This window comes from Lathyrus oleraceus, chromosome 1 (assembly GCF_024323335.1).
Source record: "Lathyrus oleraceus cultivar Zhongwan6 chromosome 1, CAAS_Psat_ZW6_1.0, whole genome shotgun sequence".
In the NCBI taxonomy this organism is placed as follows: Eukaryota; Viridiplantae; Streptophyta; class Magnoliopsida; order Fabales; family Fabaceae; genus Lathyrus; species Lathyrus oleraceus.
In genome coordinates, this window is record NC_066579.1 from 462,542,712 (window position 1) to 462,560,350 (window position 17,639).

At 34.7% G+C, this 17,639-nt stretch overlaps 2 protein-coding genes across 3 annotated transcripts; one reads left to right on the forward strand and one right to left on the reverse strand.

Moving 5' to 3' along the window:
- Nucleotides 1–99: 99 nt before the first annotated feature.
- Nucleotides 100–7,702, reverse strand: LOC127086013 (MACPF domain-containing protein At4g24290). Of its 2 annotated transcripts, XM_051026676.1 has the most exons (8): nucleotides 7,520–7,699; nucleotides 6,954–7,239; nucleotides 5,829–6,067; nucleotides 3,670–3,871; nucleotides 2,717–2,785; nucleotides 2,443–2,629; nucleotides 1,578–1,744; nucleotides 100–1,211 (listed from the first exon to the last, which is right to left on the reverse strand). In XM_051026676.1, exons 2-8 carry the CDS (start codon nucleotides 7,215–7,217, stop codon nucleotides 513–515), a joined length of 1,827 nt encoding a protein of 608 aa, XP_050882633.1. In that variant the 5' UTR covers nucleotides 7,218–7,239; nucleotides 7,520–7,699; the 3' UTR covers nucleotides 100–512. The 2 variants fall into 2 exon arrangements, with proteins under 2 accessions (XP_050882633.1, XP_050882622.1); XM_051026665.1 differs by having other exon boundaries at nucleotides 2,443–2,785; nucleotides 7,520–7,702.
- A 6,759-nt stretch (nucleotides 7,703–14,461) lies between these two features.
- Nucleotides 14,462–15,374, forward strand: LOC127086026 (uncharacterized). The gene has a single exon (XM_051026709.1). The coding sequence runs from the start codon at nucleotides 14,551–14,553 to the stop codon at nucleotides 14,986–14,988; it is 438 nt and encodes a 145-aa protein (XP_050882666.1). The 5' UTR covers nucleotides 14,462–14,550; the 3' UTR covers nucleotides 14,989–15,374.
- Nucleotides 15,375–17,639: the final 2,265 nt, after the last annotated feature.

Here is a 17,639-nt window from a genome sequence, read left to right on the forward strand (position 1 = left end):
ATCACTCAGATTTGATGCTTGTTTTGTAACATTAATTCAACCAGAAGTAAGAATATTGCACCAAGTTAAACTTTAAAGTTGCTTCAAAAACAAAAAGAGTAAATCGAATAAAAGATATGACATGAATTTTGAACATATTAAATTGATATATATTAGTGTTTACAACAGAATTTCTCCAGGTGATCTAATGAAAACAATAGGAAGATGATTCACCAGAGACCAGTGGAGTTAAAATTCAGCTAGTCAATTTTCCAATTGGGGAAAAATCCTTGCACTTATGCTCATCCCTTCACATCAATTTCATCAAACAAACTCCCTCACTGAATGAATCTTTTCGTGTTGTATAATGGCTGTAAAAAGGACAGCCTACCCGATTAGGAAAACTAAAGCCAATTTATCTTGATGAAAAATACCATCCCCCTTCTCTCCCAACCTCTTCCTCCTGAAAAATGAACACTTAGTTCTGCTGATGAAAGTGAGAAAGGCCTAACGAATAAAAATAACAAAGTCGACTACCGATCATCCAACATTTCGTCATCATCATCGTCAGGTAATATCATAGTCAACAAAGAATACTTAACCCGTAAAGAAATTTTTCCCTTCTCAACCAAAAGTCTTGCTCCAGTGACAACCCAATAGCCAGGAGTCTCCTGTGGTCCTCTAGTCATCTCAGTTGTGTCAACAAATTTAAGAAGCCTGGGAGCTTGGACGGGAACAGGAGGGCCGCCCGGATACACAGCTGAATTTATATTAACATCTGCTGGACGTGGAGGCGGCTTCTGAAAAGCCCCTGTGAAATGTTGGCTAATAAGAGTGGATATGAGTCCCGACTTGGCTCCTAGCCCAGGCGACCCATCCCACTCAGGATGTTTTACCTCCCTAGCTCCCAACACAGTTGAGAATTTAAGTCTTAAGAAGAGTATATTTTTAAAGCCGTAATTCTCAACTTGCAATTGTGCTCCAGTTACTATTGAAAGATCCTCCTCGGATTCCACAGGAGCAGTGCACACATGAGAGAAATTCTTCCATTGAACCTTCTCATAGAATCTCTTATCGTATGACTTTCGCCGAAGGTTTTCATTTGAATCATCTTCAAGCTGGAAGATTTTTGGAAGAGATGAAAGGTGTTGCATATGGATGGCCAGCCGATTGCTTTTCTTACCTTCAAGATAGAGACGGAGACCAGTCACTGGCCTCTTTCCTACATCAACCTGTTATAACATCAAAAGCATTTCTGGCTTTAGAACAAATGTTACAAAACATAGAGAACCAAATCAATAAATGACTACAAACATTATAATGTTTAAGATTTAAATTTTAAAATGGTGAACTGATATTAAATACACTAATACTTTTAGTTTTATACTGCGAAAGATGCATCTTTATGTGCAAGACTGGGTTCCACTACATGTTGATAAAAACAAATCTTAAAAGCTTCTTCACACTGATTTAGTAATTTTCCTCCGACACAAACCAAAACCAAAGGACGTGAGCATGATTTTTAGTCATCAGACGAGGCACTGACAATTTGCCACTGAATACCTAAATTCGCAGAATACAAAAGAATAAACATTTACCGGTATGGTGTTCACATAGAGCCTTGGCCCCATGAAGCTAAATTGTAAAGATGCAGAGTTCCGTTGCTTCCATTGTGGACCAAGAGGAAGTTCACTGAATACAGGTGCCCACTGCCTTGGCAGCTGGAATTCCAAGAATTGGTGGAGTTCTTCAATTGGTGGCTTATCTGCAAGTATCAATGCAGAATGATGAAACATTTCAAACTGGTTCATATAATTTGCATACAATCAGCAACCAACAAAGAAAAACAAATTAAAAAGAGGGTGATCCATGAGAATTTAATTTTATGGGATAAAAAGTTCAGGCTTGAATGTTTATGAATCACAAATTACTGTTCTGTAATAAGGGTGTCCTTAAGTTTCAGTACATAATACTACAAACCAATGACTCGGCAATTGTCAAATCCATGTGCGAGTCACCTATAAACGCACCTAGAGCAAGCACACATTCTCCAACAAAATGCCATTTGGTTTTGGAAGGTAGATGCTTAGTATTTTGTACAACAATAAGTTCATTCAAAGAAAAGCATATTTAACTCCAAAATGAAATAAAACATCAGCAGCCAAATTTATGGGTTCCTGGGCTTGATTAGTTTTAAGAACTAAGAAGAAGCCTGATAAGGCTCTAATGATTTACTGATGTGGGTTGATTCCCCCTTTAAGGGAGTTACTAACTTGTAAACAACAACTGAGAGGCATAGTTAGCTTGAAAAACGACAATGCAGATATGCTATATCGGGAAGTTCGGACGGAGAGAATGGAATAGTTATAAATAAAACATCACAAGCAACAGCTATAAATAAAAATGGCATAATAAGGTTATTTACATAGAATACATGCAAATAACAGTAGCAACATTGCTCACATCGTAAATATAGGTTTATGGCATGGCTCAAGAATCCACTCCCCGGAACTCCATTCAATAGAGAGGTTATTGGAATGAAGGACATTGAGATCACATCAGGCTCCAACTGAACGGTCTGTAACCACTCATTATGCGATAGACTTTTGTCATCACTTCCACCTCTTCTCTTGCAAAAGCTTACAATATCCTGCAAAAAACATAAATAATATAAGGTGACCGCTATTGTAAAGATAAATATTAAAAAATTATTCCAGCTTAAATTGTGTAAGCACACCTCCTTATGTGAATAAGAACTTGATGGACTAATATTAGCAAAGGTTAGCCTCTGCGTCCTGGTTCCAAACTGTAAGGAGAAAAAAATTAATAAACCATTGGATAACATCTTGCAAGACTTTGACATGAATTAACACAGCAGAGAAAAGATTATCATTTGAGATCGATTAATTTGACACAATGATTCACAAACCTTGCAAATCAAAATCATTTATTTGAGCAATGAAACTAGCATACATTATACTCTCACACTCCTCATTCTTTCATGCAAGTCATTGGATAACAACTTGGCCCCGCAGTAACATTTCTTGAATGGCTCATCCCTAAATTTTGCCCATACCACAGATAGTTTGTGCAGAGTTATCTTCTTTGTTTTCCCATTGTTTAACGATAACAATATATACAGGCCAAAAAAAGTAAGAAACTCAAATCACAGAGCCATCCACTCAGAAGGAGAAAATAATTCTGACATTTTCATGAAATTACATAGCAGGCTGCTGAATAATGAATTATTCCGTAGCTCAAAATTCCAAATGTTTCCTCTTAACATTTCCATTCAAATCACACGTTTTCTTAGGTCGCTTAATTCTAGAAAATCAGAGCCTCTAATATATAATTAATAATCTACATGCGGGTGAAAATCTCAAACAAATATGAACCACCCTAAGTTGAAGTCTCTTTGGAGTAGTAAAATCGAGTAGGAGAAAACCAGCACAATACAATGCTAACTACTGTTTTATTATTTATATTTCATTCTTATTACAGAAGTACTTTATGATAAAGAGAGTCTAATGGTTGATAAATGAAGAGATATGATATCAAGAATTGTATCTTTAGTATTATCTATATAAATAAACATCACATACAGAAAGGTGAAAGAAAGAAGAATAACAATGAACTTCAATATTGGGATTTTAAACATATCTTGAAAAGGAAAAGCATAATTTCACAAACCTTGTTATTTGGGAAAACTTGATCAGAAGCCACGCTATATTGGCCATTAGTATCCAGAAACCTTTTATCTGCCATTTCTTTCAACTTTTTCTGAACATCAGCCGGTTGGAGAGTTGATGAGTGCTGCTGCTTCAAATATATTACATCTTTTCCTCCCATCTTCATACCAACAATGATATGGGTCCCAAAGGTATCGATAAACCTGGGTTAATTGGGAAAAACAATAGTTGGCGAGAGTCTCAAGTCCAAATAGGATTAAAAAATAAATGGGAGCTGGGTAGAATTAATTCTAATTGAATTGCACTCTTTAGTGTTAAGTATGACTCATGGGCAGTGTCAAGAAGGGAAGGGCAGGGAGCCGAGCGAGTGTAGAGGGTACTCTTGTAATTTGGACGGTAATATTATATATATGGTGTAAACCTAATTTATTCAAGTAATAATACAAAATTACAGCTGCATAGTCGCAGACGTAAAATTGTGTTTATTGGCTTGTGCTTTTTCGTCCCTTCTCTCTTTTGTTACTAGCTGTGAAGCACGGGTACTCGATTTTAGATAAAGTACCAAATTTGTTTTTTGTTTTTTTAAGTACACCAACCGGTACACATTTGGTACCACGTACCCAACTTTTTTTAATTTTTTTCGGATGGTATAATTTGGGCTTATTTTACTGGTAAAAACTAGGTTAATTATTTTATTTATAAATAAAAAAGTTCTTTCACAACCAAGTTCTTCATCTTCTGCGGAGAGAAATTGGAGCACAAATGGATTTATTCACTCATTAAAAAGGAATAGGCTCAATCTAAAGAGGGTGAGGGTTTAGTTTTTGTTCATACAAATCTCTGTCTTTTCTCGAGAAATATTAAGGTTTATAATAAAGGAACAATAAAAATGTGGGATATCTTGTGGGATATTGGTGGAGATGAATGGGATCTATTTGATGTAGTTGGTATTCTTGAAGTTGTTAGTCTTTCTCTCAATGAACCTGAACTAAAAGCCGCTCTTTTCAATGATATTGGAAAGGAAACTATTGCTATTCAGCCCATGATTTCATAATTTATTGATACTTTTTAAGTGTGATTCATTTATGTTATTGCTTTTCTTAAGCAAATTGTTTTGTAATTTTAATATTTTGTTGTTATTTAAACTATATAACTCCTTTATTATTTTTATAATTGTATTTAAAAAAATTATACTAAAGTACCCGTATCTTAGTTTTTCTAAAAATGTCGTACTTCGTACCAGTACCCGTACCGGGTACATGGAACGCACTCGTACCTATGCAACTCAAGTTACTAGTTGCTATTCTAACATTTAGTTAGCCTCAATGTAATTGATGCATTCAGTCAATACAAAGATTTGAAACTGTAAAGTATATAAACTAAATTAAGATTGAATCGAGGATTACAGACCCAAATCAGACCTAATTTAGCTAAAACCATTTATCAAGGTCATATTCTAAATTTAAATGCAAAAAATCAACTGAAACCAAAGAAAAAATATGGCAACATAAATTTTTATCAAATGAAAATTGGATTGTAGTTGGAACACGCCAACAATGCCCTGCCTAATCATTATCATAAGCCCCCCTCAAATATTTAGTGATAAGAAGGTTGAAAAGTAAGGTAATGCAGAAGTAAAATAATGTTGGCTAAACAAAACTGAATCTCACCAAAGAAATAACCAGATAGATGCAGCCACAAACTGACATAAATGTGGTATTACACTCATAACATATAAGGATGAAAAATACAAAATATAAATTCATAAATCCAGGGGCATAAAACCGCAGTTGATTGTTGATATACTAGAGAAAAAAGACTACAAAATACACTGAATCTGTGTGTAAAGCAAGCCAAATGCAAATAGAATCTCAAATTGTTAACAAAAAGAAGTATCATAAAAAAAATAATCACCACCATTAATCATAAAACAATATTCCATTCTGCTTCTTAAAACTATTCAGAAATTATAAATTTAACAGATTCATTATTCAAAAATGAATTGTGTATTGTCTAAATATGACCTACCAAGGAAGGACTACCAACAGAAATCAACCCCAATTTCTTTCAGTTCCATCCTACCAGTTAAGCCAACCCTTGTTGGCTATACAGCAGAGACCCATAATTCCAAAAACTAACCAATATTTGAGAACAACTCACCTTGCTAATGCAGGTGGGTCCCATGATGATGGTACAGCTTTTTTAACATGATCGCAAAGTATCATCTGAGACTTCTCTAATGCAACAGTGTAAAGTGTTATTAACACCCCATCAAAAGCAAGGGTCTTGGTATGCGCTGCATCTTTCTGCCAACTCCCAGAAAATTCAAACATTGAATTGAAAAGCCCCGATGGAATCTTTCCGGTCAAAGACAATTCCTGATTGAACTGCTCTGTCATCTGAGAAGAAGAAAACCACCGGTGAAAGGGAGACAAACCAAGCATTGCTTAGATTATTGACATGTACCATCACCGCCACTAACTTATGAATCATAAATAAAAATATTTCATTTTGCTCCTACAAATCCATTCCGAAATTTATAAAACAACAGCTTTAAGAAAGTTAGCAGCTCTATGATTCCAAAATGAATCACATCTGTGTTGCATTATAAATGCCCTACCAAGTACCAACTACCAAGAGACCAACAAAAATCAAAAGCTATAGCTTTTAGTTCAATCCTACAAGGGTTGGCTTTGGAGGGTGATAGTTAAACCAAAGCAACTAGGACACATCATTCTAAAAACAGATCATTGCCAAAAAGACCAATGAAAGAGGAGAACTATTATAGAAGGAATGAGTTATTTTCCTTCCATTCTAATTTTCACAATGATGACAAGGCCAATTTGGAAATTTTGAGGGTAGAGCAATAGTCTTGCTATGTTTTTGTTTAGAAAAATGATTAATATTACAAAGAGAAAACTCATGAATTAAACTAAATAGCATTATGTGAAAGTTTGACCCACTAATAAAAATTTAACACATCACTATGTGTTTCATTACAGATTTGCACCATACTAAATAGCATTTCTGTTTTGGTAATTCAAAACTAAATTTCCACAACATAAGATTAGCTTGTTAATGCATCTATTTGATCCATCAATTATCTAGTAAAGATGATGAAAAGTGTATTTCAATACAGCGAACGTAAGCAAGGCACCAAGAAGAGTTGAAAATAAATGGGTCATGACAATATTTGTGAGTTGTGAAATATTTCTACTCAACAGCTAAAAATTTCAATCAGGTTGCAACGGAATTTACGGCTCCATCTAAAAACGGAAACTTTACCTGTTGAAAAGACAGAACATCAGACCTGAACCTAGTGCGTTCCCCTTTATCACATTTTATTAACTTGGAAACATTTGGTAACGAAACTCCACCAGGTAAAACAACCTCTCTTACATCATGTTCATCAATCTCAATCAAACGCGAATGAATAGAATCCCCTTTACAAAACTTGAGCCTTATATCAGAAGATATATCATATCCACGCCCAATCGATCCAATGGCAATCTCAGCAGCTTTACAAGCCTGATCTTCTTTAGGTGCCATAATAACTCAGCAAACACTCTCACTGAAATCAAAAACAAATTCCAAAACTCAGCACATAAACCCATAAACAAATAATCAATTTCACTATCTAGAAAACACATATCATGAATATAAACTTAATGCACAACAGAAAAATCAAAATGAATAATAACAATAATAAATTTTCCTAGAAATAAAGAGAAGTTGGGTACTATAGATAGAAATTTGATACCCCACTTTAACAAGACATGCAAAGACAAAAGCATTTATAGTCAAAACTTGAAATTAAGCAAAAATTGCAGAATTGGAGCAAAAAAACATACACGGTGCATGAGAGCGAAGCTGAGATAATGAGTGTTTGAGGATGAATTGGTTTGTTTCTATCTGAAATTTGCAAACCCTAATGGAAAAATTGAAGTCTCTGAAGAGAGACAATAAATAAGACTGCAAAGAAAGAAGTAAACACAAAATTTTTCTTATTTTATTTTTAATGAATTGGGAAATGTTAATTTTGAATTTTGATATTCTCCTACTTTATATAAATAAATATGTTACTATATTTTTATTTATGAAATTGTTTATTCAGAAAAGTAGTGATGATAAGATCTTGAGTTGACTTTTCCAAATTGATGAGTACTACTAGCAATGAAGAGCACTACGACCAAAGCACCAACATAATTATATATTTTTAGATTGGTAGATACACAAAAGTTTAATGATGAAGTAGAAAAATAAAAATCAGAATTGCACTATTTATGGTTAGTTAATTTGCAAAAAAATAGATATTACTTTAGTGAATTCATTCTTAAATATTAGGACCTACCATTTACTTAAAAAGGAAAAAAAAAAAGTATGTATATTTTGAATGTGCCGAGCCCATTGTTTATGGTCAATGGTTTTGTCCAAAAAAATTGGGCATCAGGATCCAAATTATTTTAGCATTTTTCGAATTTACAAGAAAATACATTGTTTTAATAATGTGTGAATTATATAAATATCAAAGTTATCTGTTTTAAAATGAATGTCATTCTCACTTTTTATTATAAAAATATTTGATATTTTTTCAATTGTGTCATTTAACTATTATTTAGTATACTAATTCCAACATATTTATAGGATTAATTTAATAAAAATGCAATGTCTTATGACAATATTATTTAAAGACAAAATGATGTTCAAGTCTCAAATCTTTTAAGAAAACATCATTGCATTGTCCTTAAAAAAAATCACATTAAATATCATGCATCTGACTGATTTTGCTGAGTCAATGTTAGCTCTCCATTGGAGGAATAATAGTGCACAACATATGATATGTATGTAGGTAAATCCATTAAAACCATAGGAGATAAATCCATTAAAATCATAGGAGGAATAAATGTGAAGAATTATGTAATCAAATAACCAATATAATACTATCATATTCTATCATATGTAACTAATCATGTTCTTGTCAACTCATACAATAGGTAAATTACACTCCAAAACGCATATGTCTGAATAGTAAATTTATAGTGCGTTAATTCAATTATATGATATAATTGGGTGTATGCTTTATGATGCTAATTTTGAGTCATAGTTGTTATGATTCATTTGAGTTGTGACGCAAGGATTTTCAAATTCAATGAACATGATGTATTTTTTGTATTGATATGGTCTACCAAATTGTGTATAATCTTATAATATGTGAAACATAATTTTGGTATCACACATGAAAGTAACGATAATCACTATACACAAAGGTTTCTTTTTAAGTTACTATGATTTAGTTTAAATGTACATATGGATTTTTAAATTCAATGAACATTATGCCTCTTGTGTTTGTGATATGTTTGTTTAAAACTATTATCCTGCATGACGTGGCAACATTGCATTATTTACCTCCTTTTTTAAGTTTCAATTGTTGTATAATATTATGGAATGTCATGTTTGTATTTTTGTATTTACGTGTTATATGTCTCACTTCCAAGCAATAGCTCGTGACAAAACATTTCACCTGCAAATTGCAACACACAAAGCCATAAGCACTTCAAACGCCAACATGCATAACTCAACAAACGTATCGCCCTGCATAATTCATTCAATATCATACACTAAATCAAACTCCTTCATTCCAAATGCATAGCCTTGCTCAACCCTGCACATTTCGATTAACACAAAACAATTTGAATTCCGTGATAAGCTAACAAACGCAATGCATAGAGAATCAAAACCAACCAACTAACTGAAATTACAAAAAACTAACTCATTTTTACTGATTTCAAATGCTAACAGATTCCTTAATTTCTAACTACCTCGATGCATTTCAATTGAATTTCATGTGCATTTCTAACTGCAAATCAAAACTCTATAAATACAAACTCTACACTCTTCACAAAGGACCACAAATCAGAAATCATCACTGTAAATTCTCGAACGCTCATTCATTTTTTCCATTTTTATTCTGTGAATTCTCAGAAACTCTTCAACACCTCATCTCAATCCTCTCTCACGATTCATAGCACAAAGAGCAGAAGGGAAGAGTTTACAAGAAGAACAAGAGCATACATCATAGTCGAAGAAGAAGCATACAGAGGGAGAGATCGATACATGTTTTTGCCACCGTGTCAGATTCAAATCTGGTGAGTTTTTCTTCTACGATTCGTTTGTGTTGTGATTCCGTATTTTTTCTCAGTTTCGCATGCACAAAATTTTGGAGATGAGATTGATCTTGAAGTAGAGGATTCACATTAATGAGGATCCATTTATGGTTTCTCGCGTCTGAATTTTAGAAGGGAGATAAGACATAAAAATATGGATAAAGGGTGAAAATTTTGTTTGTGCTGTTGAGAATTGATAGCTTTGACCTGGACTTTGTACCTGGATCATGAACCTGTGGATATAGATCATGTTTGCTTGTATAGTTTGGGCTTAAAGTCCAAACTTTCTATCCTCACCTCCCTCATCAGTGAACACCCCTGCTCCCATGCTTAGATCCATTTCTTAATCAATTGCTTCATGTATTGCCTACATTTTCAGACTTTGGCATCCTTTTCTTATTTCTTCATGCATTGCCTATAGTTACATATTTTGGCATCCTCCTTTCATTTCCCATACAGTGGCAGAATTTGGCATTCTTTTCCTTACCCTACAGAGTTTCAGACTTTGGCAAGCTCTTTTTTTCCTATGGAGTTTCAGACTATGGCAACCTTACTTTTTGCCTACACAATTACATATTTTGGCAAAGCTTCATGCCTCTTTGCCTATAACGTTACAAACTTTGGCATTCATTCTTTATGCCTATAGGGTTACAGACTTTGATTACCTCTTTCAGTTCCTATATAGTTATAAATTGTGGCATCATTTCTCTTTGCCCTTATGGAGTTTCATACTCTGGCATTCATTTCATTTTACCTTATGTAGTTACAAACTATGGCACACATATCATTAAACTTTTCCCTACAAAGTTACAGGCTTTGGCAAGCAAGCACTTCATTGCAAAGTTACAGACTCTGACCCCTTTTGTCCTGCCTATACAGTTACAAATTATGGCTTTCTCTCATGCTATCCTAGAGGGTTGCAGACCCTGGAAAACATATTTCCCTACCTTGTAGAGTCTCAAACTCTGGTAGCATCCTTGGTTCGGACCATGCTTTCACTCTTCAAACAACATTTGCTCTTTTATCACTTTGGCTAAACACCACTCCTTGGTTAATGTCATGCTCTTGTTATTCACGCAATTTGTTTTCCCTTTTGGAAACCCAATCAAATATCTTTCTTTCTTTGTTTCGCATTAGTTCCATGAACTATGAAGCTCCGACTTTCTCATTGCACGATGAGAATACGTAGGCACGAGGATTTAAATCCTCCGTGAGCACATTTATTTATTCATTCACTTTCTCATATTATTCATTACCTTCATTTACAACCCTTTGGTTTAAACACCATTACCTGGTTTAAACATTATTACCCGGTTCAAACACCATTTGCCCACTTATATCACTTTTACCTTTTTCCTTCTGAGGCAAACACTAGTTATACCTCTTGTCAGGTTTAAACATTGTTTCTCTCAGTTTTTTCTTTCATCTCTCACCTTTAGTTATATGAATTATGGAACTCTGAATTTCTTATTGCACTATAAGGATACATAGGCACGAGGGTCCTAATCCTCACCGAGCACTCTATCTATTCTTTTCTTTTCCTTTATTCTTTTTTGAGTAATCCTTAGATAGCAACACATATCCGAGCATAGAATAATCAAAACATTTCCCGTTGAGTACAACGGATGTGAGGGATGCTAATACCTTCCCCTTGCATAATCGACTTTCTTACCCTTTTTCTCTTCCCCTGGGTTTTATCGATGTTTTCCCTTTTCTCCGGGAATAAATAAAGTTCGACGGCGACTTTGTTATATCTTCGAGCGTGTGATGCGCTCGGATATATTTCTGCTAGCTTCAGTAGTGAATCACCATTTCCTCAAAAAGATGTCTCACTTAACCTAATAATGTTCACTTTGTTATTCAATCACATAATTTTTTAATGGTAAAGTATATTTTAATAAAAAATATTATGTTACAGTAATAAATTACGATGCATAAGAATTGTTTGGTTGAAGTTGATAGTTTTGATGTTAGAATTTGTTTGAAGTCTCACATTACTTAGGTTTTTGGATTGTTGATTGTATAAATATGTGAGAGCAATTTCACTCTTTGAGCTAACTTTTGGGGTTGAGATCTGAACATATTTAACATGGTATCAAAGTCTGAGTAAGGACTGCAATGTGGTCATTTGATCCATGCATACGCTAGGTGTGAAAGTGGGTGTTGAAATCGATATTTATAATGTTGAAGTTTGTTTGAAGTCTCACGTTGCTTAAGTTCCCGAACTATTGATTGTATAAATATGTGAGAGCAGCCTCGCCCTTTAAGGTAACTTTAGGGTTGTGATCCAAACATATTTAACAAGAAATAAGAAAATAATCAAGATACACGATAAAAAAACAGGAAGCCTCAAACAAAATATAATCCTTGTATGCCGTAATATTTGTAGTGCAAAATTTATCTTAAAAGAAGGAAGTAGGTGGTGCATATGAAATGGTTCAAATATACATGTTTTTAATGAAAAATGACCTAGTGATGAGTCTATTCTTGTTCCTACACCTCATTAACTTAACACTCATGATCAATATTGTGTGGTTGATTTGTTATGTCCGCATAATAAGAGATGGAACTCTCAGATGGTTAACTCTTTCTTTAACCCGATTAGTACCAATAAAATTCACAATACACCATTTTTTCACTCGGTTACAAAAGACACGAGGGTTTGGAAATCAGGGACTAATGGGGATTATTCAATTAGAAGTGCTTATAAATTATGTACTCATAAGCTTATTGATACTACTCACCTAAGGCGACTTAGATCTTGGCACCTCATTTGGAAAATTCAAGCACCACCAAAGGTTAAAAATATGATATGGAGAGTTTGTAGAAATTGCATTCCAGCTCGACAACCACTTCAAAGTAAAGATATTACTTGTCCTAGTAACTGTGTTTTATGTGATAATGGTATCAAAGATTCTTTGCATGTTTTTCTAAATTGTCCCAACAGTCTGCACATTTGGTGTCAAACCCCCATTTATTCTATTATTTGTGAGGAAGGAAACAGTGGAGTTGATGCTCCTATAATTTCTTCAACATCGTTCAAAATTTGTCTATTGAGTTTTGCTCTCTTTTTGCGAGTGTTATTTGGAGTATTTGGATGCAAAGAAATAACAAGATATGGAACAATATTACCGAGCAACAATGGATCGTTCTTAATAGATCCTTTGAGTTATTTTAGTCTTAGAAAGCTACTTGGGATTTTAAAATAACACATCCTCCTTCTTATCGAGCCACTTCTTATAACAAATGGAGTAAGCCGTCAACTGGGAGATTTAAATGTAACGTGGATGCTTCTTTTTCATCTTTGAAATACAAAGTGAGAATCAATGTTTATATTAGAGATGGTCTTTGTGCTTTTGTATTAAGAAATGTGAGAAGTGGTCTCAGTCAAAAACCTGCAGAAGGGACAAGAAATCTTACTAGTGTCTGATAACACCCCCTTTCTAAACAGGTTGACTCTAGAAGGTAACTATCATGCAATAATTGTCAAGAAAAAACAAGATTTTAGACGGAACCCAACTACTCCAAATAAAGAAAAGGATACGACTCTGAAACGAAAGCAGTGCCATAGAAGAAGTCAAACTCCCTCATATGCATGATGTAAGTGAAGGTCATTGAAAAGTATCGTCATTAGAATGCTTACAAATTCATTTACCTCTTTTTAGGGTCAGGATAACATCTCTAAGCAATAAATGAAATTCCTCAAGAATAGATAACTCTCTAAGAAAGAAGGATCTCATCCATCTAAAGCCCTAGGGCAAGACCCCATTGATAACATACCTTATCTCACCCATTAACCATTCTAGCTAGAGATTTTGGAGAATAAATTAAGGGGATGTTCCCTAACCAAAGATCATCCCAAAAGGAAGTCTGAATATCCAACCCCACTTTCCTATCAATGCCATTAGAGAATCAATATGAGCTACATTCCTCTTTTGTCCCAAGATGAGATATATCTTTACACCACTGCGAAGAAGAATGCAATCCTCTAACCCTACCTCCACTATGAGAGAAGGTAAATATACATTCATATCTAGCTATTAGGATATCCCTCAAGAGTCTTGAATCCTTTAGAAGCAACCTACATTTCCACTTCGCCAGAAGAGAAAAATTAACCATCCAGAGATCCTTCACTCCTAACCCCCGCTACTTTTAGACTTACATACATCATCTCAATTCACCCATGGAATCTTAGACATTTTCTTCAACCCCCTCGCCCTTCTCTCCAGAGAAATCTTCTTTGTAAAACCATAATCTTTTTCCAAACCATAACAAATATTTTCAGAAAGAACAAGAAGAAAATAAGAGTGACATTCAAAATCAAATTAAGGTTAACATTAAATATTGAATTAAGGAGAATTATTCTACCCAAGTACTCACGGATGTATGCTTTCAAAAGGTGAGTATTTTTTCCAAAAAGACAACCAAATGATCTAAGTAGATTTTTTCATTCAAACAATTTTGTCTAATATTTATTTAAATTCTTTCTTATTTAACATTTATAATTTTAATCATGTTTGATATCCAACACGTATCGGTGTCCGACATTGATATAAATAATTATATTTAATTTATTAATTTTTTTAAATTATTATTAATATCAACAATATTGTCTTGTCTTGATGTATTTGTGTTTGTAATATGTTGTCATTATATACACCAAGCTAGCTTCAGAGTCTTACCCTTTAGTCTAGGTAGAGAATAGATAGATCACAAAAATGAATGGTTATTCAAAGATTAGTAGCACTCCTACTACTACAAGCCAGAAATCAAGATCTATAGATTTTTCAGATATTTTCTCATTTTCTCAAACACCAAAACCCATCAGGAACACTACTGTTGTCCCTCCAACCACTGTTGAAGCAGTTAATGATAACGAGGTCATCAAGAAGAGGGAAGTAGATGAGGGAGAGAGATTTGGAGTGATACTAGGTAGGAGCTCTTCAGTTTCTTCTTCATCTTGTTCAGCATCTGGGTTTCAGGCAACAATGGAGAGAGCATTTTCAATAAGATCTTCATCGTCAGTTTCAGAGAGGTATTGTAGGATCCATGATCAGAACATGGTAACAACATCATCAGATGATGATGCAACGAAGAAGAAAAAACAGAGAGGAGGCAAGATCCTTAAAGTCTGTAAGCGTTTCTTTGGATTCTAGTTAATAATGAGATTTGAAGGTTAATTAATTAACTAACTCTTTCATTCCTTATAATTACTATCCGTCTTAATAATTAGTTACAAAAAGCAAAAGTAGATTTTGTATTGAGCTGCTTTAATTGATTGTAAAGCATAGAGAGGTTCAAGTGGATACAGGATCTAGTAATAAATTTCCTTGTACGACGGAAAGAACAACAGTAGCATCCAAAAATCTGCGTTAATGTTTCTGCGTATGGATTGGAGTTCCAATTGCATTCAACCTAGGATGGCAATTCTGCGGATTTGAAGAGAGTATTATACTATCCTGTTGTCGTATCCAATGTATTCAATATATTTCTTAGTCACCAATGCAAAAATATTTAAATGATTATACGTTTTAGAGATGTATCTCTAGAAGCATCCATATCTAAATTAACTTTAAAATATTTCGAAAATACATCTTCGAACATATGTCGGAGTGCATCTCCTAAACGTTTTGGAGTTTAAATTCCGTCAAAACCTTCTCCTTCATCATTTTTCATATTTCTCAAAACCTTTTCAAACTCTCTCAATTTTTTTCATCACCAAATCCAAAATCAAGCAACCAAGGTCAGAAGAACTTCAATCAACATCAGAAATATCATCTAACACTTAAGCAAAGTGAAACATTGTAAGTTTTTTGATGTTTTGAATAGTTTTTAAATTTTTGTTTAAATGAGTAGAAATTGACGATTAAGTTAGGAAATGAGTAGAAATTAGATGATTGATAGTTCAAACATAGTGTAAAACATGATAGCTGATTGAAAATGATGATCAATGCAATATTTTTTTGGTTTCCATGTCTGCATTGTTGTCATTGACGTAGCTACTGAGTTGCAAAAAAAATTGGAGATGCATCTTTGGAATTTTTAACGTTTTAGTTTCCCAGCAACCGGAGATGCATTTTTAAAATTTTCTCAATTTTTTTTTGCTTGTGATGTTGTTTGCTTGCACTAAGTGACTGCTTTACTTTAACTTATATACATAATGGTTGATAGACACGATAGACTGAGGCACAAGAGGTTGCACAACACGCATCAATGTGGCTGCAGAAGAGTCAACAGGTTTCAGAGGCTCATGGTCCCTCTGGCCATACAAAACCATCTATTTTTAGGGCTCGTGCTTCTCCTCATGCTTCTTCATCATCTTCTTCTTCCCATAGAAAACGAATTTCACCTACTAACACATCACTCGCTCAATCCTCCCGCGGGAGCTAGGTTTTCCCTATTTAGGCGCCTGAGGTACCCGAGTCACCAATAGTACCAGAGGCACACTGTCACCTACTACTGCTGATGTTGTTGAGCCAATGCCCCCTCTGGAGGGTGAGGCTGTTGCAGATGTTGAGCCATAGGCTTTTGGAAGAGGCCCTGTAGATTTGTTAATACTGCCTCATTATCCAGACCATACTTCCAGACATATATGAGACAGAGAGGTAGCATTAATTAGATTCATTCTTTTTAATTTATGTTTATTTTAATTGATAAGTTTGTAACATTGACTTTTATTTTTTTAGGACCGTGATCCGCTGAAGTTTATTAATCAAGGGCGGAAGATTACTAGCTTGCCTCAGTCGAATGACGATTGGTTTCAGATTACTTTGTCCTTATCTGACCTGAACGACTTGTGCATGATCGGTTATATTACAGTCAACCATGGGATGCTTAATGCATCCGTGGAGAGATGAAAATCAAAGACCTCCTCATTTCATCTCCCGCTTGGTGAGATGTCTATCACACTCGATGATGTCTCATGTTTGCTAGATCTTCCGATTAGGGGGGGGACTCCTAAATCATGAGAGGATTACCAAAGATGAGGCATTTGAGATGATGGTAGAATATCTAGGGGCTGACCCAGGGGAGGCGAAAGAGGAGTTGGATAGGACCAGGGGGCTCATGCTAGATTTGGATATCTAAAAAAGGTATATACAGAGGAGTTCCAGAGATCACATCAGGCTATAGGTGATGACGAGCAGGTGAGGCTCCACAGAGAGCATGATATAAGAGCATACTAGCTATATTTGATTAGCACTGCGGCTTTTATGGACAAGAGTGTCACTTATACAAATGTCGTCTACCTACGTTACTTTCAGGATTTTGAGAGGATCCATGAATACAACTAGGGGCCGTTTGTTTGGCTATTTGTACTCGAAGTTATCATATGGTTGTAGGTGGAAGACGAAGTAGGTCACATGCATCATCATACTATTGACGGTAATATTTATTGGTCTTTTAATATTTGTGTATCATTTTTATTTTATCTTTACAACGCCATTACTTATGATTTATGGGTTCCAAACTTTTTAGGCTTAGATCCTCCAACACTTCCCGCGCATCTTCGGTTGAGCAAGTGTACTGACTTACTCTAAAGATATGTCGTGTGTTATTGTATTTTCCCTGCTTAGGAAGAGCCAGGAGATTGAGTCGTTCAGAGTGTATCTTGACCACTTAGTTGCTAAGGACATGCACTTTAACATCTATGTCGATCACCGTGAGATACATCCATTTGACGAGATAGTGTTATACTTTGGATGGTTGACATACGGATCACGTCTCACTGCTTCTCATTTGCCTGAGTGTGTCATGCGGTAGTTCGGCTACACTTAGACCATTCCCATACACCCTCTTATATCTGCTC